The sequence below is a fragment of the Salmo salar genome, chromosome 24, assembly GCF_965601325.2.
Source record: "Salmo salar chromosome 24, fSalSal1, whole genome shotgun sequence".
Taxonomy (NCBI): domain Eukaryota; kingdom Metazoa; phylum Chordata; class Actinopteri; order Salmoniformes; family Salmonidae; genus Salmo; species Salmo salar.
Window position 1 is genome coordinate 41,114,599 of NC_138314.1, and position 26,376 is coordinate 41,140,974.

General features: G+C 41.5%; 1 protein-coding gene across 2 annotated transcripts in view; it reads right to left on the reverse strand.

Moving 5' to 3' along the window:
• The window catches only part of egflam (EGF-like, fibronectin type III and laminin G domains), a 48,141-nt gene extending 29,485 nt beyond the window's left edge, over nucleotides 1-18,656 (reverse strand). For both annotated transcript variants that reach the window (XM_014172654.3, XM_014172653.3), the window contains exons 1-6: nucleotides 18,099-18,656; nucleotides 10,462-10,571; nucleotides 6,730-6,816; nucleotides 5,722-5,748; nucleotides 3,283-3,400; nucleotides 1,255-1,390 (exon numbers count right to left, since the gene is read on the reverse strand). In XM_014172654.3, coding sequence (XP_014028129.1) covers nucleotides 1,255-1,390; nucleotides 3,283-3,400; nucleotides 5,722-5,748; nucleotides 6,730-6,816; nucleotides 10,462-10,571; nucleotides 18,099-18,204 — 584 coding nt within the window. In that variant the 5' untranslated portion in view covers nucleotides 18,205-18,656. The remainder of the gene's footprint in view (nucleotides 1-1,254; nucleotides 1,391-3,282; nucleotides 3,401-5,721; nucleotides 5,749-6,729; nucleotides 6,817-10,461; nucleotides 10,572-18,098) is intronic.
• Between the last annotated feature and the right edge of the window lie 7,720 nt (nucleotides 18,657-26,376).

Here is a 26,376-nt window from a genome sequence, read left to right on the forward strand (position 1 = left end):
TGGCTCCAGGTCATCTACAAGTATATGCTAGGTAAAGCTCTGCCTTATCGCAGCTCACTGGTCACGATAACAACACCCACCCGTAGCACGCGCTCCAGCAGGTATATCTCACTGGTCATCCCCAAAGCCAACACCTCCTTTGGCCGCCTTTCCTTCCAGTTCTCTGCTGCCAGTGACTGGAACTAATTGCAAAAATCGCTGAAGCTGGAGACTAACATTTCCCAAACTAACTTTAAACATCAGCTATCTGAGCAGCTAACCGATCGCTGCAGCTGTACATAGTCCATCTGTAAATAGCCCACCCAATCTACCTACCTCATCCCCATATTGTTTTTATTTACTTTAATTTACTCTTTTGCACACCAGTATCACTACTTACACACCATCATCTGCTCATCATCTGCTCATCTATCACTCCAGTGTTAATCTGCTAAATTGTAATTACTTTGCAACTATGGCCTATTTATTGCCATACCTCCTCATGCCATTTGCACAAACTGTATATAGACTTTTTTTTTCTTTCTATTGTGTTATTGACTGTACGCTTGTTTATTCCATGTAACTCTGTGTTGTTGTTTCTGTCGCACTGCTTTGCTTTATCTTGGCCAGGTCGCAGTTGTAAATGAGAACTTGTTCTCAACTAGCTTACCTGGTTAAATAAAGGTGAAATAAAAATCAAATAAAAATAACCCGGACAACGCTGGGCCAATTGTGCACCGCCCCATGGGTCTCCCGGTTGCAGCCGGCTGCGACAGAGCCTGGACTCAAAACCAAACTCTCTAGAGGCACAGCTAGCACTGATGCAGTGCCTTAGACCACCGCGCCACTCAGAGGTCGACACAGTAGTGGCAAGGAATCTCAATAACCTTTACATTTCAGGTACTGACATAAATAAACCTTATTGTCATTTTGGATATTCTTAACATATTTACTTGGATGTACACTAAAACAGACCACATCTAGGCACATCTGGGCTCCCGAGTGGCGCAGCGGTCTAAGGCACTGCATCTCAGTGCAATAGGCGTCCCTACAGTCCCTGGTTTGAATCCAGGCTGTATCACATCCGGCCGTGATTGGGAGTCCCATAAGGTGGCGCACAATTGGCATAGCGTCGTCCGGGGTAGGCCGTCATTGTAAATAAGAATTTGATCTTAACTGACTTGCCTAGTTAAATAAAGGTTAAGGAAAAAAGTAGAAGACTGACTAGAATTGTTTACCGCTAGCGTAAGCTAAATAGTCACTGTATAAACGTACCTGATGTAAGCAACAAGAAAGTGTAGAACTGGTGCACTTCCCTCACTCTCACCCTGTGTCCACGACAACGCAAGCTCTGTGTCCGATACGGCCACGACAGTGGGCTGAGTGGGAGGGGACGGAGGCATACACATCTCTGCGGATGGGAAAGAACAACCCTGTCATGTGACATTTAAATGTCCCGCTGAACTCAATGTAAGATCATGCTCGATTTACAAAGTCAAATAAATTCATCCTAGAGGGGGAATTACAAGGAAGGAAACAATAAACAACAACATGAAAACAGGAAGACAATTAATATCCCACAACATACTGTATACCATAGATGATATTAATATACCACCACATACTGTATACCATACATGATATTAATATACCACAACATACTGTATACCATACATGATATTAATATACCACAACATACTGTATACCATAGATGATATTAATATACCACAACATACTGTATACCATACATTATATTAATATACCACAACATCCTGTATACCATACATGATATTAATATACCACCACATACTGTATACCATACATGATATTAATATACCACAACATACTGTATACCATACATGATATTAATATACCACAACATACTGTATACCATAGATGATATTAATATACCACCACATACTGTATACCATACATGATATTAATATACCACAACATACTGTATACCATACATTATATTAATATACCACAACATCCTGTATACCATAGATTATATTAATATACCACCACATACTGTATACCATACATGATATTAATATACCACCACATACTGTATACCATACATGATATTAATATACCACCACATACTGTATACCATAGATGATATTAATATACCACCACATACTGTATACCATACATGATATTAATATACCACCACATACTGTATACCATACATGATATTAATATACCACCACATACTGTATACCATACATGATATTAATATACCACCACATACTGTATACCATAGATGATATTAATATACCACCACATACTGAATACCATACATGATATTAATATACCACCACATACTGAATACCATACATGATATTAATATACCACCACATACTGTATACCATACATTATATTAATATACCACCACATACTGTATACCATAGATGATATTAATATACCACCACATACTGTATACCATACATGATATTAATATACCACCACATACTGTATACCATACATGATATTAATATACCACAACATCCTGTATACCATAGATGATATTAATATACCACCACATACTGTATACCATACATGACATTAACACAGGGTTTCTTGTACTTTGTCTGCACACAACAAAAAAAGTTGACACTAGATTCAGGGGATCCAACTTGGAAAATGTATATTCCTTAATTACCGCTGTGTTCATTATTCACCGAATTTTAGGTCCCGCTGGTTATCCTTACACACAATAATGTAGAAGGTGTAAAAGGCTCTTAGTTGACACTAAAAGGTAGTGTTCTAAAATAAGTTCTTAATTTGTTTGATAAGATTGCAGATTTTCTCAAGGGACCTCATTTGAGTTTCAGACCCCACGTTTGGGAACCACTGCATTAACACATACACATCAAATCAAATCACATTTTATTGGTCACATACACATGGTTAGCAGATGTTATTGTGAGTGTAGCGGAATGCTTATGCTTCTAGATCCGACAGTGCAGCAGTATCAAACAGGTAATATCTAACAATCCCACAACAAAACCTAATATCTAACAATCCCACAACAAAACCTAATATCTAACAATCCCACAACAAAACCTAATATCTAACAATCCCACAACAAAACCTAATATCTAACAATCCCACAACAAACCCTAATACACACAATCTAGTAAAGGAATGGGATGAGAATATATAAGTGTAAAATATATGGATAAGCAGTGACAGCACACCTCAGACAGGTCTAGCTTGTAGAGTAAAAAAAAAGAGAAAAAAGTACAGCACAGTATTGTGGTCACCTTTGCTGTCACCTCTGCTGTCACCCTTGATTACCTTGTGAAGAAGTGCTGATGTCCCTGGGCATGCTGGGTCGGCCCTCGCCTGCCCATCCATACGCACCAACACTAACTCTGTACTGGGTGGCAACTTTAAGGTTACCAATGTCCACATCCTAGGAGAAAGGGTGAGAGAGAGTGAGAGAGTGCATAGTAAGCTTGTCTGCTCTGAAACTTCCATTCACATACAGCACCAGTCAAAAGTTTGGACACAGCTACTCATTCAAGGGTTTTTCTTTATTTTTACTATTTTCTACATTGTAGAATAATAGTGAAGACATCAAAACTATGAAATAACACATATGGAATCATGTAGTAACCAAAAAAGTGTTAAACAAATAAAAATATATTTTAGATTCTTCAAAGTAGAATGCATACTCTTTGTCACGTCTGCTCCCGCTCTTCCCCCCCCCCCCCCCCGGCGCTCGAGGGTGTCAGGCTGCCCTGCATCCCGCCTCCCTCGCTGCAGCGGGATTGACAGGCGTCTTGCCTCAGCCGGATTGTCTGGCTTCCATGCCTCAGCTGGCTCGCCAGGCTCTCACGCTCCTGCCAGTTTGTTGGGCTCCCACGCCCCAACCGGCTTGCCCAGCGCCCATGTCTCGGCCGGTTCGCCCAGGTGGGACGCCGGGTGGCGCCCCAAGAGGGGGGGTACTGTCACCTCTGCTCCCGCTCTTCCCTCTTCCCTGGTGCTTGAGGGTGTCAGGCTGCCCTGCATCACGCACTCCTTCCATCCATTACGCACACCTGCCTTTCCTCGTCATGAGCATCAGCGATATTGGACACACCTGGACTCACTTATCACCTGTTTATTTCCTCCCCTATATTTGTTCCCCAGCTCTGTTCCCCGCTGTTGCATTGTATTGTTTTTGTCTTTAGTATTAGTTTGCTGACGCTGTTCCTGTCTTGTTCCATGTCCGTTATTTATTAAATGTTTTACTCCCCATACCTGCTTCGTCTCTCCAGCGTCATTCCATGTGGCACTCTTGGTATTCTCTCAACCAGCTTCACCTGGAATGCTTTTCCAAATGTCTTGAAGGAGTTCCCACATATGCTTAGTACTTATTGGCTTCTTTTCCTTTACTCTGTGGTCCAACTCATCCCAAACCATCTCAATTGGGTTGAGGCCAGGTGATTGTGGAGGCCAGGTCATCTGATGCAGCACTCCATCACTCTCCTTCTCACTCTCCAGCCTGGAGGTGTGTTGGGTCATTGACCTATTGAAAAATAAATTATAGTCCCACTAAGCGCAAACCAGATGGGATGGCGTATCACTGCAGAATGCTGTGGTAGCCATGCTGGTTAAGTGTGCCTTGAATTCTAAATAAGTGACTGACAGAGTCACCAGCAAAGCACCATCACACCTCCTCCTCCATGCTTCACGGTGGGAACCACACATTCGGAGATCATCCGTTCACCTACTCTGTGTCTCACAAAGACACAGCGGTTGGAACCAAAATCTCCAATTTCGACTCATTAGACCAAAGGACATATTTCCAATGTCCATTGCTTGTGTTTCTTGGCCCAAGCATGTCTCTTCTTATTATTGGGGTTCTTTAGTAGTGGTTTCTTTGCAGCAATTTGACCATGAAGGCCTGATTAATGCAGTGTCCTCTGAACAGTTGATGTTGAGATGTGTCTGTTACTTGAACTCTGTGAAGCATTTATTTGGGCTGCAATTTCTGAGGCTGGTAACTCTAATGAGCTTATCCTCTGCAGCAGAGGTAACTCTGGGTCTTCCTTTCCTGTGGCGGTCCTCATGAGAGCCAGTTTCATCATAACGCTTGATGGTTTTTGCGATTGCACTTGAAGAAACTTTAAATGTTCTTGAAATTTCCCCGATTGACTGACCTTCATGTCTTAAAGTAATGATGGACTGTAATTTCTCTTTGCTTATTTGACCTGTTCTTGCCCTAATATGGACTCGGTCTTTTACCAAATAGGGCTATCTTCTGTATACCAACCCTACCTTGTCACAACGCAACTGATTGGATCAAATGCATTAAGGAAAGAAATTTCACAAATTAACTTTTAACAAGACACAACTGTTAATTGAAATCCGTTCCAGGTGACTACCTCATGAAGCTGGTTGAGAGAATGCCAAGAGAGTGCAAAGCTGTCATCAAGGCAAAGGGTGGCTACTTTGAAGAATCTCAAATATGAAATATATTTTCATTTGTTTAATACTTTTTTTGGTTACTACATGATTCCATATGTGTTATTTCATAGCTTTGATGTCTTCACTATTATTCTACAATGTAGAAAATAGTAAAAATAAAGAAAAACACTTGAATGTGTAGGTGTGTCCAAACTTTTTACTGGTACTGTACATACAAAGGCTGTGGATAAGATTACATTAGACAACAATTATGTAACTTTAAAGTTTTACACTCAAATATGTTTGGCACAAGTAGCACAGTTCTGTCTGAATACTACTTACAAAACTTGCTTGTCCATCCAATTGCCCCTAAGAGAGAATAAGAGCCAAAATAATAAATAAGTAATTATGTTGGATTAAGTAGGATAAAACAGTCAACTATTTGTTTTCCAAGAAACACTATGTGACCTCCTCAAAACGGATAAAAAACTTCTACTTTTAAAAGAATTCCACCAGATGCCTAATCATCTACTTCTATCACCCATTTATTTGTTCAATTACTGTAAAGGACACGTCCATACTGTTAGATTTACTTTAAGGACAAATCCATACTGTTAGAATTACTGTAAAGGACACGTCCATACTGTTAGATTTACTTTAAGGACACGTCCATACTGTTACAGTTACTGTGAGGACAAGTCCATACCATTAAGGTTACTGTAAGGACAAGTCCATACTGTTAGAGTTACTGTAAGGGCATGTCCATACTGTTATGGTTACTGTAAGGACACATCCATACTGTTATGGTAACTGTAAGTACACGTCCATACTGTTATGGTAACTATAAGGGCATGTCCATACTGTTATGGTAACTGTAAGTACACATCCATGCTGTTAGAGCTACTGTAAGGACATGTCCATACTGTTAGAGTTACTGTAAGGGCATGTCCATACTGTTATGGTTACTGTAAGGACACATCCATACTGTTAGAGTTACTGTAAGGACACATCCATACTGTTACTGTTAATGTAAGGGCATGTCCATACTGTTATGGTTACTGTAAGGACACATCCATACTGTTATGGTTACTGTAAGGACACATCCATACTGTTAGAGTTACTGTAAGGACACATCCATACTGTTAGAGTTACTGTAAGGACACATCCATACTGTTATAGTTACTGTAAGGACACGTCCATACTGTTAGAGTTACTGTAAGGACACATCCATACTGTTAGAGTTACTGTAAGGACACATCCATACTGTTATGGTTACTGTAAGGACACATCCATACATATACAGCTAACAGTATCACTGGCATCACTCTGAGGAGAGGACATGTTACTTACGGTGGTCAGCATGTCCAGACTGAGAGGCACCTCCAGCGTCACGGCAGTACTCACTGGCCGACTGTTCCTCATCTCTGTGTAGAACACCTGACAAACACACACATACACACGCACACACACACGCACACACAGCCTGGGTTCAAGATTGTGCAGTATACTATCGTCAGGCTTAGAAAATGTACAAGGTGGCAACAAGGTGAAGTGCCCTTCTGTGAAGTGGAGAGAATGGTAAGTGGGATAGTGTATGGCAGAGTGTGTGTGTGTGTGTGTGTGTGTGTGTGTGTGTGTGTGTGTGTGTGTGTGTGTGTGTGTGTGTGTGTGTGTGTGTGTGTGTGTGTGTGTGTGTGTGTGTGTGTGTGTGTGTGTGTGTGTGTGTGTGTGCGCACAAATGGCATGTATGCAAGTGTGTGTGTGTTTGTGGGTGTGCATGTGCTTGTGTGTGTGTACAGGTGTGTGTGTGTGTGAGTTTGTTTTTGTGTGTGTACATGTTTCACAGCTAAAGCCTGGGTCCAGTACAATAAGCTTCCCTTTATGTGAATGAGGAGCAAAAATATCATCCTGTCCTCTCTTTATGTGTATGAGGAGCAGAAATGGTATCCTCTCTTCTCTTTATGTGAATGAGGAGCAGAAATGGTATCCTGTCCTCTCTTTATGTGAATGAGGAGCAGAAATATATTCCTGTCCTCTCTTTATGTGAATGAGGAGCAGAAATGGTATCCTCTCTTCTCTTTATGTGAATGAGGAGCAGAAATGGTATCCTGTCCTCTCTTTATGTGAATGAGGAGCAGAAATATATTCCTGTCCTCTCTTTATGTGAATGAGGAGCAGAAATGGTATCCTGTCCTCTCTTTATGTGAATGAGGAGCAGAAATGGTATCCTGTCCTCTCTTTATGTGAATGAGGAGCAGAAATGGTATCCTCTCTTCTCTTTATGTCAGTTTGAGATGAGAAACCGGAGCATCAATGCTTCTTGATCCACGATGGTAATGAGGCCTTAGCTGACGTTCACCACAAGGTCATCAGACTGCTGTCAAATAAGAGACACAGTGCATCCCAAATGGCACACTATTACCTACTTAGTGTATTACTTTGAGTAGTGATGGGGGGGAAACATCGATACAGTTACATTTCGCAATGTTAAGTGTTGATTTGTAAAAAAGTATATATACACACTGAACACACTGACCCATAGATTAATACACACTGAACACACTGACCCATAGATTAATACACACTGAAAACACTGACCCATAGATTAATACACACTGAACACACTGACCCATAGATTAATACACACTGAACACACTGACCCATAGATTAATACACACTGAACACACTGACCCATAGATGAATACACACTGAACACACTGACCCATAGATTAATACACACTGAACACACTGACCCATAGATTAATACACACTGAACACACTGACCCATAGATTAATACACACTGAACACACTGACCCATAGATTAATACACACTGAACACACTGACCCATAAATTAATACACACTGAACACACTGATCCATAGATTAATACACACTGAACACACTGACCCATAGATTAATACACACTGAACACACTGATCCATAGATTATGGCCTAATGAATTTATTTTAATTGACTGAATCCCTTATATGAACTGTAACTCAGTAAAATCTTTGAAATTGTTGCATGTTGGTTTATATTTTTGTTCAGTGTATATACAGTTAATTCGTAAAGTATTCAGACCCCTTGACTTTTTCCACATTTTGTTACGTTACAGCCTTATTCTAAAATGTATTCAATCGTTTTTTCCCTCATCAATCTACACACAATACCCCATAATGACAAAGCAAAAACAGGTTTTTAGAAATGTTTGCTAATTTATAAAAAACTGAAAAATGACATTTACATAAAAATTCAGATCCTTTACTCGTACTTTGTTGAAGCACCTTTGGCAGCGATTACAGCCTCGAATCTTCTTGGGTACAAGCTTGACAGACCTGTATTTGTGGAGTTTCTCCCATTCTTCTCTGCAGATCCTCCCAAGCTTTGTCAGGTTGGATGGGGAGCGTTGCTGCACAGCTATTTTCAGGTCTCTCCAGAGATGTTCTATCAGGTTCAAGTCCAGGCTCTGGCTGGGCCACTCAAGGACATTCAGAGACTTGTGCCGAAGCCTCTCCTGCATTGTCTTGGCTGTGTGCTTAGGGTCGTTGTCCTGTTGGAAGGTGAACCTTCACCCCAGTCTGAGGTCCTGAGCACTCTGGAGCAGGTTTTCATCAAGGATCTCTCTGTACTTTGCTCCGTTCATCTTTCCCTTGATCCTGACTGGTCTCCCGGTCCCTGCCACTGAAAAACACCCCACAGCATGATGCTGCCACCACCGTGCTTCTCCATAGGGATGGTGCCAGGTTTCCTCCAGACGTGACGCTTGGCATTCAGGACAAAGAGTTCAATCTTTGTTTCATCAGACCAGAGAGTCTTGTTCCTCATGGTCTGAGAGTCTTAAGGTGCATTTTGGCAAACTCCAAGCGGACTGTCATGGGCCTTTTACTGAGGAGTGGCTTCCATCTGGCCAGTCTACCATAAAGGCCTGATTGGTGGAGTGCTGCAGAGATGGTTGTCCTTCTGGTAGGTTCTCCCATCTCCACAGAGGAACTCTAGAGCTCTGTCAGTGTGACCATCGGGTTCTTGGTCACCTCCCTGACCAAGGCCCTTCTCCCCTGATTGCTCAGTTCGGCCGGGCGGCCAGCTCTAGGATGAGTCTTAGTTGTTCCAAACTTCTGCCACTGTGTTCTTGGGAACCTGCTGCAGACATGTTTTGGTACCCTTCCCCAGATCTGTGCCTCAAAAGAATTCTGTCTCGGAGCTCTACGGACAATTTCTTTGACCTCATGGTTTGGTTTTTGCTCTGACAAGCACTGCCAACTGTGGGACCTTATATAGACAGGTGTGTGCCTTTCCAAATCATGTCCAATCAATAGAATTTACCACAGGTGGACTTCCATCAGGTTGTAGAAAAATCTCAAGTATGACCAATGGAAACAGGATGTACCTGAGCTGAATTTGAGTCTTAGGGTCTAACTACTATGTAAATAAGTTATTTATGTTTTTTATATTTAGTAAATTTGCGAAAATTTCTCAAAACTTGTTTTTGCTTTGTCATTATGGGGTATTGTGTGTAGATTGCTGAGGAATTTGTATTTATTTCATCAATTTTAGAATAATAAAAAGTTAAGGGGTCTGATGACTTTCCCAAAGGCACTGTGTATATATATATGTTTTGCTAGGTAGCGTCAGCAAGTGCTAGTAGGCTGTACCTACACCTAAACTATCATTTTGATCCTGTAGCATGTTTTCCATCTTATTTTTAAATAGTGGGCCAATATGTCTTTTATTTCCATGACTGCTCCATGACTAATCAAAACTCATGTTCTCATGGTCTCTCTGCAGCAGACATCCACCACCGTGCTTATTATGGAAAGGGAGATACCTAGTCAGTTGTATAACTGAATGCATTCAACTGAAATGTGTCTTCCACATTTAACCCAACCCCTCTGAATCAGAGAGGTGCGGGGGTCTGCCTTAATCGACATCCATGTTTTCGGCGCCCGGTTAACTGCCTCTTCCCGGTACATATAGTGAGCAATATGTTCGGAACATCAAATCGCAATAAAATCACAGTATCGAATCACAATACATATCGTACCGGTACCGAAGTGTGTTGGTGTATGTAAGCCAATTGTTACCTTGTAGCCTGTGATGGTGCTAACATGACGCCGGGGCATCTTCCATCGCACACTGAAGGCTGTGCAGTTCACCATCTCCAACTGGATGTCCAATGGAGGGCTGAGGCGCTCTGTATGGGCCAGGAAATGATGTCATCACAATGGGTCAAAGTGAAAAGGCAGTGGCACTCATTAGAGGTTACAGGTCAATCACAATCCAAGAAGCAACAACAAAGAAGTAAGAGTGATCTACAACCAATATGTAATCCTAAATACAGGTACAAATACTGTGCCTCTGTGAACGAGTTCAAGAGTGAAAACACACACATGCTGTTATAAAAATGCTGTGTTTGACTGCCGCAACAGATAAACTGCTAATATTTGACATGACAATGCATCTGCAGACTACCAGAACTTTCAGAAGACCTAATGAATCTCTTCATATAGTGCCCTTCTGAGTAAGCACCCATAGAATAAAGCTCTGATGCAAGTCTGGGGTGTGGAAGGGACCACAATAATGGTGTCATTCCACACCCCAGACTTCCGAGGTGATTTAATTTATATTTCAGACAGCACCTTTAATAAGGCTTATTGAATGATGACACAAAAGATGCATTTGCTCTGACATGGCTAATAATCACAATCAGCCCCATTCTTCATGGTAAATTCCTTGAGATGCTGATGGTCTCATTGGTCTTTGCCTAATTATTTTCCCTGATGTGAAAGTGTGGAGAGTTAGCACTTGTGTCATCAGTATGGCTCCTGAAGAGGACACATAACTTGGTACCCTTTCTGTCTGAATGGATCTCTGAGCGCTGAAATGGCATCCTATTCCCTATATAGTGCACTACTTTTGACCATTACACATGGGTAGTGCACTATGTAGGGAATAGGGTGCCATTTGGGATACAGACAGACCCAGGCAGCCAGAATAAAACACTACATAGTAGATACATGTACCAAAACTTCCACTATGACTCACTTGCTGGAACCTAATGTCAGCACTGCACTTAGAACAGACCTTTCCAGAGCAGTGAGAGGAGAGGAGGGGAGGGGAGAGGAGAAGAGGGCCAAGCAAGGACATATTTCCACTGGGGTAAATGTCTGATAGGGAGCAGACCTCCATGGCCAAATGGAAAGGACATGTAGGGAGCCTGCACTGCTCTCTGAGCAGATAATGCACTATGTGAAGTTGACTTGTTCCTGTCCCCAGGTGCACTTGAGTAGGTCATGTAGAACTGATTCTTAGAATCAAATTTAATAGAATAGAAATTATAGAATAGAATACAATGCTCATGGATCTCCAAGCAGACAGTACATGACGTGATAATGTAGGGGTCTGCAGTAAGATGTAGTGGTTTAGGATAGTTTTTAGGATGTTACAAAGCACTTCCCGGTAAGTTACACCAAGACTGTGCAGCGTCTAGGATTTAAAAAAGCCCCTTGTTGTCACACAAGAGTTTGTCAATCATCATTTGGTTTCCCTTTCCTCAAGCTACTATGTCTTTCTGAAGAAGACAAAAAGGCAACTTTGCCAGCCTTTAAGGCAGGGTTCCCCAACTGGCCTTTAAGCAGGGTTCCCCGACCAGCATTTAAGGCAGGATTCCCCAACCAGCCTTTAAGACAGGGTTCCCCAACCGGCCTGGCGGGTTCCCAACCGGCCAGGCAGGGTTCCCCAACCGGCCTTTTAAGGCAGGGTTCCCCAACCGGCCTTTTAAGGCAGGGTTCCCCAACCGGCCTTTTAAGGCAGGGTTCCCCAACCGGCCTTTTAAGGCAGGGTTCCCCAACCGGCCTTTTAAGGCAGGGTTCCCCAACCGGCCTTTTAAGGCAGGGTTCCCCAACCAGCCTTTTAAGGCAGGGTTCCCCAACCGGCCTTTTAAGGCAGGGTTCCCCAACCGGCCTTTAAGAAAGGGTCCCTCAACTGTCAAAATAAAACATAAGAAAAAGTATGTTTGAATGACACTGTGTTTTTACAGCTAATGTCGGTTTGCCTGAGACTGACGCGGTGGAGGTGTTTGTACATATGAATATATACACACTCTCATCCAAATAAACACATACAAGAACACACACATACATGTAATAGTGCCAGACATGCACACAAACATATCCAGTTGGCATCGCTGTTATGATTTTAGTTGTCCTTGATGTCCTTTGTTTTGCGTTGTTGTTTGCTGTTTTCTTCTGTCTTTTCCTTTTTTCTCTTTAGTTCATTCTCTTGGTTGTTGGAGCATTGGGGGGGTTCTTGAGGGTGGGGAATGGAATTAATTGTATTTTTTATTTTTATTTTTCTTCATGGGGGGACTGTGGGAGGGGTCTCGAATGGTTGAGGGACAGCTATTGGGGAACTGTGGGGGGGATCTTGGAGGGTTCGGGTTCATGTTTTTTGGCCTGGTGGGTTGTTCTGTCAACGTGCCCTTGAGCAGGGCATTGACCCTGGATGCTTCTGTCTGTTGCTCTGAATGGGAATCTGTTGGATGACTGGCATGATGAAGTTGTTGAGCTGCTTCACTGCAAGCATATTGTATGTTTTGGATATTCAATAAAAAAAAATATATAAAAAAATATAGTTTTTAAATGTAAATATAAAAAAATACAGGATTCCCCAACCGGCCTTTTAAGGCAGGGTTCCCCAACTGGCCTTTTAAGGCAGGGTTCCCCAACTGGCTTTTAAGGCAGGGTTCCCCAACTGGCCTTTTAAGGCAGGGTTCCTCAACCAGCCTTTTAAGGCAGGGTTCCTCAACTGGCCTTTTAAGGCAGGGTTCCCCAACTGGCCTTTTAAGGCAGGGTTCCTCAACTGGCTTTTAAGGCAGGGTTCCCCAACTGGCCTTTTAAGGCAGGGTTCCTCAACTGGCCTTTTAAGGCAGGGTTCCTCAACTGGCTTTTAAGGCAGGGTTCCCCAACTGGCCTTTTAAGGCAGGGTTCCTCAACTGGCTTTTAAGGCAGGGTTCCCCAACTGGCCTTTTAAGGCAGGGTTCCCCAACTGGCCTTTTAAGGCAGGGTTCCTCAACTGGCTTTTAAGGCAGGGTTCCCCAACTGGCCTTTTAAGGCAGGGTTCCCCAACTGGCTTTTAAGGCAGGGTTCCTCAACTGGCTTTTAAGGCAGGGTTCCCCAACTGGCCTTTTAAGGCAGGGTTCCCCAACTGGCCTTTTAAGGCAGGGTTCCCCAACTGGCCTTTTAAGGCAGGGTTCCTCAACTGGCTTTTAAGGCAGGGTTCCCCAACTGGCCTTTTAAGGCAGGGTTCCTCAACTGGCTTTTAAGGCAGGGTTGTTGTTGTTGTTGTTGGACATAAAAGACCGGAAAAACACCAGCAAGTCAGCTCCAAGTGATCTTAATTTTAGAAATCTGTTCCAAAGTATTCCCACGCATAATAGAGATATATACGTGACCATGCAAATGTAAGCAATGTTTGAAATTATTATGTTTCAATCAAATATTATATCTGTTTGGGCTTCTTGCGGTCAATTTGAAGTCGACAAACTATTTGTAATTATGTTCCGGTTCACTGACCAGCTGCTCAAATAAAAATCGGGCAAAAATCTAGTTGATCGGCTGAATCTAGTTGATGATCCCTGCTTTAAGGCTAAATTAGGAGGAGTCAGTCATTTTTTAGATGCCGCAGTACTCCTACACTCTTAGATAAAAGGGTTCCAAAAGTGTTCTTCAGCTGTCCCCATAGGAGAACCCTTTTTGGTTCCAGTTAGAACTATTTTTGGCTCCAGGTAGAATCATTTTGGGTTCATGTAGAACCCGCTGTGCAAAATGGTTCTACCTGGAATCAAAAATGATTCTTCGAGGGGTTCTCCTATGGGGAAAGCCAAAATAATCATTTTAGGTTCTAGATAGCACCTTTTTCTTCTAAGAGTGTCGCCTGTGTCTCAAATGGCACACTATTCCCTATGTAGCACTATGTAGGAAAAAGGGTGCGATTTGGGACGCTGCCCCAGTCTTGTGTTTTAGAGGGGATGTGATTCATGTGGACACGTCCCTGCCAATCTCCTCGTAGAATGTGATCAGAATGACTGGAAACACACCGCAGAATACAAAGACATACAGCTGTCGCTGCAGGAAAGAGATCAGGATACAAGCTGTGTGTCAGAAACAACTGCTCTGAGTTCAGTCTACACTACAGGGAGATATAATAGTCTCAATCCAAAAGGCTTAGAGGTCAGGCGGACAGAGCAACACACTATCACAGGAAATAGAGAAAGACACCGTAGACTAGAACCCAAACATTGTAGCACTTAATATCCATGAAATACATATTTTTTGTTGTTGTTGATGAGGGTATGCTCTGATATACTCCTGCTGACCAACATCAGGCCACCAAGCTGCAGTAAAATGAACACACTGCAACATTCTGAATGCTCCTCCATAGTGATAATGATCATTGATGGCCAGTGAGCAGACCACAAGTTAACGTTACTAATTGAGATAAATGTCAAATGAATAACTGACTAAAATAACACCTGTGAGGTGTTATAAAAGTAGGCTGGGTTTCTGTATAAGCACTTTGATTGATTGATTGATTGATTGATTGATTGATTGATTGATTGATTGATTGATTGATTGATTGATTTGACAACAGAGTAAGGCACATCCAAGGATGTTGTTCTTTGACTGCTACTATTACAGCAAGAGAGACATTTTAACTTGGAACTCATTATACAGTAGATCTGGTGCAGTAAGTTTACATCACATTATACAGTAGGTCTGGTGCAGTAAGTTTACATCACATTATACAGTAGGTCTGGTGCAGTAAGTTTACACTACATTATACAGTAGGTCTGGTGCAGTAAGTTTACATTACATTATACAGTAGATCTGGTGCAGTAAGTTTACATTACATTATACAGTAGGTCTGGTGCAGTAAGTTTACATCACATTATACAGTAGGTCTGGTGCAGTAAGTTTACATCACATTATACAGTAGGTCTGGTGCAGTAAGTTTACACTACATTATACAGTAGGTCTGGTGCAGTAAGTTTACATTACATTATACGGGGGGCCAGCACAGAAAAAAAAATGTATGAAATGTATGTATTCACTACTGTAAGTCGCTCTGGATAAGAGCGTCTGCTAAATGACTAAAATGTAAAAAATTATACAGTAGATCTGGTGCAGTAAGTTTACATCACATTATACAGTAGGTCTGGTGTAGTAAGTTTACATGACATTATACAGTAGATCTGGTGCAGTAAGTTTACATCACATTATACAGTAGGTCTGGTGCAGTAGGTTTACATCACATTATACAGTAGGTCTGGTGCAGTAAGTTTACATCACATTATACAGTAGGTCTGGTGCAGTAAGTTTACATCACATTATACAGTAGTTCTGGTGCAGTAAGTTTACATCACATTATACAGTAGGTCTGGTGCAGTAAGTTTACACTACATTATACAGTAGGTCTGGTGCAGTAAGTTTACACTACATTATACAGTAGGTCTGGTGCAGTAAGTTTACACTACATTATACAGTAGGTCTGGTGCAGTAAGTTTACACTACATTATACAGTAGGTCTGGTGCAGTAAGTTTACACTACATTATACAGTAGGTCTGGTGTAGTAAGTTTACATGACATTATACAGTAGATCTGGTGCAGTAAGTTTACATCACATTATACAGTAGGTCTGGTGCAGTAGGTTTACATCACATTATACAGTAGGTCTGGTGCAGTAAGTTTACATCACATTATACAGTAGGTCTGGTGCAGTAAGTTTACATCACATTATACAGTAGTTCTGGTGCAGTAAGTTTACATCACATTATACAGTAGGTCTGGTGCAGTAAGTTTACACTACATTATACAGTAGGTCTGGTGTAGTAAGTTTACATCACATTATACAGTAGGTCTGGTGCAGTAAGTTTACACTACATTATACAGTAGGTCTGGTGTAGTAAGTTTACATCACATTATACAGTAGGTCTGGTGCAGTAGGTTTACACTACATTATACAGTAGGTCTGGTGCAGTAGGTTTACATTACATTATACAGTAGATTTGGTGCAGTAGGTTTACATTACATTATACAGTAGGTCTGGTGCAGTAGGTTTCGGCTACCAGACTCTTGTAGACACATTTTTTTACCAGAGTAATAGCCATCACTCTGCAATCATACCACTTTGTTAATAAGTACAAGAGGGCACATTTTATGTTTTACGTTTCAAGGGCTGTGCATTTTTATGATTTTTAAGTGTGCATTTTTTATGATGCATGTAATACAGTGTTTAGACAAACTGTAGCTGGTAAGGGATGTGTAAAATGGAGGAAGGGAGGTGTAACGCCTCTGTGTGTGCCCATTTAATAACAAATGCAGCATGTGTACTCAGCACAGGAATCTATGGGTATCCAAAGGTCCTCATCAAGTCATACAACATCCTGTACACCATATATACCATGTTCCTCTATACAAGCTCTCTCCTATTCTCTCCTCCACTACTACTCAGTATAAATTGTGTACTTCTGCAAATCCCCTTCCTCACTGACAGAAACAACACTGACATGTGTCTGTCACCTAGTATGATAATGTGTCTGTCACCTAGTATGATAATGTGTCTGTCACCTAGTATGATAATGTGTCTGTCACCTAGTATGATAATGTGTCTGTCACCTAGTATGATAATGTGTCTGTCACCTAGTATGATAATGTGTCTGTCACCTAGTATGATAATGTGTCTGTCACCTAGTATGATAATGTTTTTGTCACCTAGTATGATAATGTGTCTGTCACCTAGTATGATAATGTGTCTGCCACCTAGTATGATAATGTGTCTGTCACCTAGTATGATAATGTGTCTGTCACCTAGTATGATAATGTGTCTGTCACCTAGTATGATAATGTGTCTGTCACTTAGTATGATAATGTGTCTGTCACCTAGTATGATAATGTGTCTGTCACCTAGTATGATAATGTGTCTGTCACTTAGTATGATAATGTGTCTGTCACCTAGTATGATAATGTGTCTGTCACCTAGTATGATAATGTGTCTGTCACCTAGTATGATAATGTTTTTGTCACCTAGTATGATAATGTGTCTGTCACCTAGTATGATAATGTGTCTGCCACCTAGTATGATAATGTGTCTGTCACCTAGTATGATAATGTGTCTGTCACCTAGTATGATAATGTGTCTGTCACCTAGTATGATAATGTGTCTGTCACTTAGTATGATAATGTGTCTGTCACCTAGTATGATAATGTGTCTGTCACCTAGTATGATAATGTGTCTGTCACTTAGTATGATAATGTGTCTGTCACCTAGTATGATAATGTGTCTGTCACCTAGTATGATAATGTGTCTGTCACTTAGTATGATAATGTGTCTGTCACCTAGTATGATAATGTGTCTGTCACCTAGTATGATGACAGACTTATTTCAGATTAGCGTTATTATGAGTTTATTACCATATAGTAATATGGCTAATTGTCCTACTGTATTCAAAAAACATGTAACAATTCATGTAGTATGTGGAAATGACAATCAGAAAATTGGTCATAATTCCTATTGATTCTGCCGTAAATGATGTAGGCCCAATGAATATTCACAAAATGATAATATGTATGAATTTGTCTTTGCTGTTTATTAAAATCAGGAGAAATATCTATTGACCTAGGCCTACATATCAATCGAGAATATGATCAATAGTCAACTTACCCGATCTTCGAACGTTGGTCCTTTTCGCAGAAAAAGAAACGTTGATCATGCATATTGAAAAAAACAATATATAAAAAACGCTCCTCTGTTTACTGGTAAACTCCATATCTTTGTCTAAAGTTAAAAAGGTCAAATGGTCATTTTAGGCTACATGCAACAACAAAAAACTCCTTGCGCTTAATTATACGAATTGACGAGAGACGCAACTGATCAAAGTTTCTGATGACAAAGACAACTAGTCATTCAAAGTTCCTCACAACCTGCTCTCAAAGAACGCAAATGAAAAGGAAATTATGTTTGGAAGGCAACTGAGGTTTGACACGGATAAGATTGCAAGCTATTAAGATCAGTTGAACGCACCACGAGTTACTGTGACATTGTCGACGCGCAAATGTGTCCTGAGTAAACGTAAAAAAACCACAATCTGGATTTCCGAGTGGGTACTAATTTTACGCGCGACACTCTTCTTCTTGTCATTCGTCTTGTGATTTAGAAGTTTGCGAAATGGCAGAGGAGAGCCGAAACGTGGGGACATTTAGAGCTAAGAGGATAACAGGAGTCTAATCCACCCAGCTGGAGACTTAGCAGCGCACTACAGCCACTCAGACTAATATAGACACACACTGGCCGCGCACGTAATAGAAAACAAATAAACCATGAATTAATGAATTAAATTCTATATTTCATATGAACTTTTAAAGAGAAGTCGGCTTTTTTGCAAAAAATAGTGTCAAAAACAAATGACTGGAGAATGAGCATATAAATGTATGTAGCCTTCCATAGGCTATGCTACTGTATGTAGTGCTGACTAATTTCAAAACAATGACCCGCTGACTCGGGTATAACTCATTTAACCAAGTAAGAGGACTGATTGGTAAACTCAATTGTCTTGAGGGAAATGACTTGGGTTCTCTCGCTGTGTGTTAATGCTCACTGATAGATGCGTTTTCTGGGGAGATCAGCCAAATGGCTTAAGTAAATTTGCCAATTCCCTCCTCCCCCATAGAAGAATCCCTTGAAGAACTCCTGTCTTATTTCTCCGGGAAATGTATTATTATTTTATTGAAACAGAGCTCTAATCGAAATGAAGGAACATGTGAAATGTAGAATTAGGAGGTTAATATTTGCTGTAGCGCTGCATGTTGTCTAGTATAGCGTTCCACACACACACACACACACACACACACACACACACACACACACACACACACACACACACACACACACACACACACACACACAAATCGGAACCCCATAATGGATAGGATTAATAGCTATCTCTGATCATCTTAATAACATAATAAATCCAATCAAAGCTCTTCATAGGATAGAAGATGTCTATTCTGTTGTGATAATCCTACTCATCATAAAGTTCAGAGGTTTCCTTTCTATTCCTCCACCAAATGTCCCGTATCAAACCGTTTTAATTATTATAATGGCACCCTATTCCCTATATATTACGCTACACTACTTTTGACGAAGGCCAATGGGGCTCTGGTCACAGTAGTGCACAATATTGGTAATAGGGTGCCATTTAGGACGCAAATCCATGTCAAACACATTCTAGTATTCTAACATGGCACAGATACACCATGCTCGGTGTGAAATCCATGTTGTGGGATTAGTCTGTTAAATCTACACTGAGAATGTCAATGACTGTTCTGTGGTCAGTCTTATTAACACTCCTCTTCAACCTCTATTATCTTTCCCTGCAGGTCACCACAAATGTAACCTTCCTTGCCTGGGAAGGAAATGAGGAATCACAAGGAGAAGTCGAGAGGAAATTGTTGAATTCATTACCGAGCACAGAAATATTCTACTATTTTTCCTCTATGGGGTTATAGGAGAGTCAAGTTGATCTCTTATTTTCTAATGAAACCAAGATAAGAAAGTCGAATAGAAAAAAAGAAAAATGAAAGAAAGTAAAATAGAATGAGATACAGTCTAGGGTTAGTCAACACTGAGTGGACAAAACATTAAGAACACCTTCAGTCTAGGGTTAGTCTACAATAAAAATATGAAGAACACCTGCTCTTTCCATGACATAGACTGACCAGGTGAATCCAGGTGAAAGCTATGATCCTTTATTGATGTCACTTGTAAATCCACTTCAATCCGTGTAGATAAAGGGGAGGAGACGGGTTAAAGAAGGATTTTTAAGCCTTGAGACAACTGAGACATGGCTTGTGTATCTGTGCCATTCAGAGGGTGAATGGACAAGACACAATATTTAAGTGCCTTTGAACAGGGTATGGTAGTAGGTGCCAGGCAGGCACACCGGATGGGTCAAGAACTACAACGCTGCTGTTTTTTTTTACGCTCAACAGTTTCCCGTGTGTATCAATAATGGTCCACCACCAAAAGGACATCCAGCCAACTTGACACAACTGTGGGAAGCATTGGAGTCAACATGGGCCGGCATCCCTCTGGGACGCTTTCGACAACTTTTAGAGTCCATGCCCAGATGAATTGAGGCTGTTCTGAGGGCAAAAGTGCAAGTATTCAGACCTCTTGACCTTTTTCACATTTTGTTACGTTACAGCCTTATTCTAAAATTGATTTTTTTAGAAATGTTTGCTGATTTATATTTAAAAAAAAAATGGAAATATCACATTGACAGTGGCAAGAAAAAGTATGTGAACCCTTTGGATATACCTGAATTTCTGCATAAATTGGTCATAAAATTTGATCTGAACTTCATCTAGGTCACAACAATAGACAAACACAGTCTGCTTAAACTAATAACACACAAACAATTGTACGTTTTCATGTCTTTATTGAACACACCGTATGAACATTCACAGTGCAGGGTGGAAAAGGTATGCGAACCCTTGGATTTAATAACTGGTTGACCCTCCTTTGGCAGCAATAACCTTAACCAAATGTTTTCTGTCGTTGCGGATCAGACAACCGTCAGGAGGAATTTTGAACCATTCCTTTTTACAAAACTGTTTCAGTTCAGCAATATTCTTGGGATGTCTGGTGTGAACTGCTCTCTTAAGGTCATGCCACAACATCTCAATTGGGTTGAGGTCAGGACTCTGACTGGGCCACTCCAGAAGGCGTATTTTCTTCTGTTGAAAACAGAAACTTCTGTGTTTTGGGTCATTGTCCTGTTTCATCACCCAACTTCTGTTAAGCTTCAATTGGCTGACAGATAGCCTAACGTTCTCCTGCAAAATGTCTTGATAAACATGGGAATTCATTTTTTCGCCGACAATGGCAATCTGTCCAGGGCCTGAGGCAGCAAAGCAGCCTCAAACCATAATGCTCCCTCCACCATACTTTACAGTTGGGATGAGGTTTTGATGTTGGTGTGCTGTGCCTTTTTTTCTCCACACATAGTGTTGTGTGTTCCTTCCAAACAACTCAACTGTAGTTTCATCAAACCACATAATTTTGCCAGTAGTGCTGTGGAACTTCCAGGTGCACTTTTGCAAACTTCAGATATGCAGCAATGGTTTTTTTGGACAGCAGTGGATTCTTCCATGGTGTCCTCCCATGAACACCATTCTTGTTAAGTGTTTTACGTATCGTAGACTTGTCAAAAGAGATGTTAGCATGTTCCAGAGATTTCTGTAAGTCTTTAGCTGACACTCTAGGATTCTTCTTAACCTCATTGAGCATTCTGCGCTGTGCTCTTGCAGTCATCTTTGCAGGATGGCCACTAGGGAGAGTAGCAACAGTGCTGAACTTTCTTCATTTATAGACAATTTGTCTTACCGTGGACTGATGAACATCAAGGCTTTTAGCGATGCTTTTGTAACCCTTTCCAGCTTTATGCAAGTCAACAATTCTTAATCTTAGGTCTTCTGAGATCTCTTTTGTTGGAGGCATGGTTCACATCAGGCAATGCTTCTTGTGAATAAAAAACTCAAAGTTTGTGAGTGTTTTTTATAGGCCAAGGCAGCTCTAACTAACATCTCCAGTCTCGTCTCATTGATTGGACTCCAGATTACCTGACTCCTGACTCCAATTAGCTTTTGGAGAAGTCATTAGCCTAGGGGTTCACCTACTTGTTCCAACCTACACTGTGAATGTTTAAATGATGTATTCAATATAGAAAAATACAATCATTTATTAGTTTAAGCACACTGTGTTTGTCTATTGTTGTGACTTAGATGAAGATCAGATCAAATTTGATGACCAATTTATGAAGAAATCCAGGTAATTCCAAAGGGTTCACATACTTTTTCTTGCCACTGAACATAAGTATTCAGACCCTTTACTCAGTACTTTGTTGAAGCACCTTTGGCAGCGATTACAGCCACGAGTGTTCTTGTATTTGGGGAGTTTCTCCCATTCTTCTCTGCAGATCCACTCAAGCTCTGTCAGTTTGGATGGGGAACGTTGCTGCACAGCTATTTTCAGGTCTCTCCAGAGATGTTCGATCAGGTTCCAGTCTGGGCTCTGGCTGGTCCCCTCAAGGACAGTCAGAGACTTGTCCCGAAGCCACTCCTGTGTTGTCTTGGCTGTGTGCTTAGGGTCATTGTCCTGTTGGAAGGTGAAACTTTGCCCCAGTCTGAGGTCCTGAGTGCTCTGGAGCAGGTTTTCATTAAGGATCTCTCTGTACTTTGCTTCATTCATCTTTGCCTCCATCCTGACTAGTCTCCCAGTCCCTGCCGCTGAAAATCATCCCCACAGCATGATGCTGCCACCAACAGGGATGGTGCCAGATTTCCTCCAGACATGACGCTTGGCATTCAGGCCAAAGAGTTCAATCTTAGTTTCATCAGACCAGAGAATCTTGTTTCTCATGATCTGAGAGTCTTTAGGTGCCTTTTGGAAAACTCCAAGCGGGCTGTAATGTGCCTTTTACTGAGGAGTGATTTCTGTATAGCCACTACCATAAAGGCCTGATTGGTGGAGTGATGCAGAGATGGTTGTCCTTCTGGAAGGTTCTCCCATCTTCACCTCCCTGACCGAGGCCCTTCTCCCCCGATTGCTGAGTTTGGCTGGGCGGCCAGCTCTAGGAAGAGTCTTGGTGGTTCCAAACTTCTTCCATTTAATAATGAAGAAGGCCACTGTGTTCTTGGGGACCTTCAATGCTGCAGAAATGTTTTGGTACCCTTCCCCAGATTTGTGCCTTGACATAATCCTGTCTCGGAGCTCTACGGACAATTCCTTTGACCGCATGGCCTGGTTTTTGCTCTGACATGCACTGTCAACTGTGGGACCTTATATAGTTAGGTGTGTGCCTTTCCAAATCATGTCCAATCAATTGAATTTACCACAGGTGGACTCCAATCAAGTTGTAGAAACATCAAGGATGATCAATGGAAACAGGATGCACCTGAGCTCAATTTTCAGTCTCATACTGTAGCAAAGGGTCTGAATACTTATGTAAATAGGGTATTTCTATTTTTCATTTTTAACACATTTGCAAACATTTCTAAAAACCTGTTTTCGCTTTGTCATTATTGTGTGTAGATTGCTGAGGATAATTTTTTCCTCTTAAAGGGGTTAGGGTTACAATGTAGATGCCTACCATATGGATGTATCCTCTTAAAAGGGTTAGGGTTAGAATGTAGATGCCTATCGTATGGATGTACTCTTAAAAGGGCAGTAATTATTATTTTTTACTGTTACATACCAGCCGTGATTGGGAGTCCCACTGGGCGGCGCACAATTGCCCCAGCGTCGTCCGGGTTTGGCCGGAGAAGGCCGTCATTGTAAATAAGAATTTGTTTTTAAATCACTTGCCTAGTTAAATAAAGGTTAAATATATATATTTTTTTTATTATGTATTGATAATTACACCATACTTAAATTATATTTTTTTGGAATACCTATTATTCTTGTATTGGATTGACTATTCACAAGATACTTTCGTCTAACTATTGTTCACAACCATACTGAATATACCATCCTCATAGAGAAAGCCTCTATGGCCTCTACTTCTCCGGTCACATTCCTACAGCAGACATCAAATCAGACACAATTCCTTATTTTGTAAACCAATGTCTTTGTTCATTATCACATCTTTATAGGATCCTGTGGTGCCCCTGGCTACTAATGTGGCATCCTTGTATTCAATTTAGAACTCTCCCGAGCAAAATGCTAAAGAGCAAGTATGTGTCCCAAATGGCACCCTATTCCCTACGTAGTGCACTACTTTTTTTTTTACCAAAGCCTTATGGGCCATGATCAAAAGTAGTGCACTAAATAGGGGAAAAGGGTGCCATTTAGAATGCAATGATCTCTACCGCCATGCATACACATCATATCTCCCTGCAAATTAAGACGTCAAATTCAGGAACCAGCACCAAACAAACTAGCTTGATGATTTGTGCAATTGTTATAAGCTCTGAGGAGAAAAGATAACATTGTTGTTTGTCATTAAAGTTCCATACCCATATACCCAAACCACCCAGTCATCAGTTGTATGGCTTTTTCTCATCTGTCTTCACACAGCAGTATGGTTTCTCTGTCTCTAAAGGGTGGTAGACGGTGCTCTGGGTTTGGCAGAGTGAGAGTTCACAGCAGTATGATTTCTCTGTCTCTAAAGGGTGGTAGACGGTGCTCTGGGTTTGGCAGAGTGAGAGTTCACAGCAGTATGGTTTCTCTGTCTCTAAAGGGTGGTAGACGGTGCTCTGGGTTTGGCAGAGTGAGAGAGTTCAAAGCAGTATGGTTTCTCTGTCTCTAAAGGGTGGTAGACGGTGCTCTGGGTTTGGCAGAGTGAGAGTTCACAGCAGTATGGTTTCTCTGTCTCTAAAGGGTGGTAGACGGTGCTCTGGGTTTGGCAGAGTGAGAGAGTTCACAGCAGTATGGTTTCTCTGTCTCTAAAGGGTGGTAGACGGTGCTCTGGGTTTGGCAGAGTGAGAGTTCACAGCAGTATGGTTTCTCTGTCTCTAAAGGGTGGTAGACGGTGCTCTGGGTTTGGCAGAGTGAGAGTTCACAGCAGTATGGTTTCTCTGTCTCTAAAGGGTGGTAGACGGTGCTCTGGGTTTGGCAGAGTGAGAGTTCACAGCAGTATGGTTTCTCTGTCTCTAGGGGTTGATAGATGGTTGCCTGGCTACCCAAACTCCTTGCTACGGCCAAACGTTACGCCACAGACGTTAGTTTCTTCTCCGCAATGACAAAGAATCTGGATATGAGTACCTCCCTAACGATTTCTAGAATGGAAATCCATTCTAGACCATCTGATTGGTCGCAGAAACTGATGGGTTGGGCCAGAGTCAGGACACACGTGGGTAAAGCGCCGTTTAGAAAATTCGTCATTGGCTTTGATACTCTGATTGGTTAGAGATGGTCCAATCGCTGATGACTTTGTTTTGTACAACACTCCTCATTTTGACATCACCACAAACAACTTCAATGATGGCAGTCTCAAGCTGAAGGTTGTAGTGAACGATAGAGCAGAGGAAGAATTCAGTTTGAGTCGTCAGATAGATGGGGTGGTCACAACAGTATGGTAGATATAGAAGCCTCTGTCCTGGTTATGCTGGCCAGCAGGGCTGGACTGGGGTGAAAAATAGGCCCAGGCGTTTTTAATTTCCTTTTTACCTTAAGGCCCCCACAACCGGACCATTTTTTTCCTCGAGGCCCCCACTATATTAACCAAATAATGCTAATTCTACACAGGTAAGGCAGGTAGCAGGTAGTGGTTAAGCGCGTTCAGCCAGTAACCGAAAGGTTGCTGGTTCAAATCAATGAGCCGACAAGGTGAAAAATCTGCCGATGTGCCCTTGAGCAAGGCACTTCACCCTAATTGCACCTGTAAGTCGCTCTGGATAAGAGGGTCTGCTAAATGATTAAAATTATAATGTAAAATGTAAAACCTCCCAGAGTCCATTTCTTCTGGCCAGGCCTAACCCTGTTGGAAACAGGACATCTGCTCTGAGGAGACACAGCCAAGAAACAAAATGCACAGGTTCTAGACTACACAACCTGGAGGAGCAACCACGACATCTGGCAATATTTGACGTCTTATTGAGAAAGTTTACATAAATTAAAAGGTGAGGACACCTAACAACAACGTCTGACCACCATCTTTATGTGTCATCCTCAATGATTTTATGTCTGCACCTTGTCTGTGATATGTGTTTATAAAATGATCAAATAAACATTTGACCAAAAAAAATGGTTAGCAGTACTGCACTGTCATGGAGTTATCATTTTATTAAGGTCATTGCTGGGAATACGGCATTTTCGCCCCCGTCCCGCCCCTCTAGAAATATATTTCTCAAAACTATGGATCAAGTTATGCGCATGTGTTATTTTACGCACAATGTTTTTTCTATGTAGCTGCCGCTCACACTCCACACCTCCCTAAACA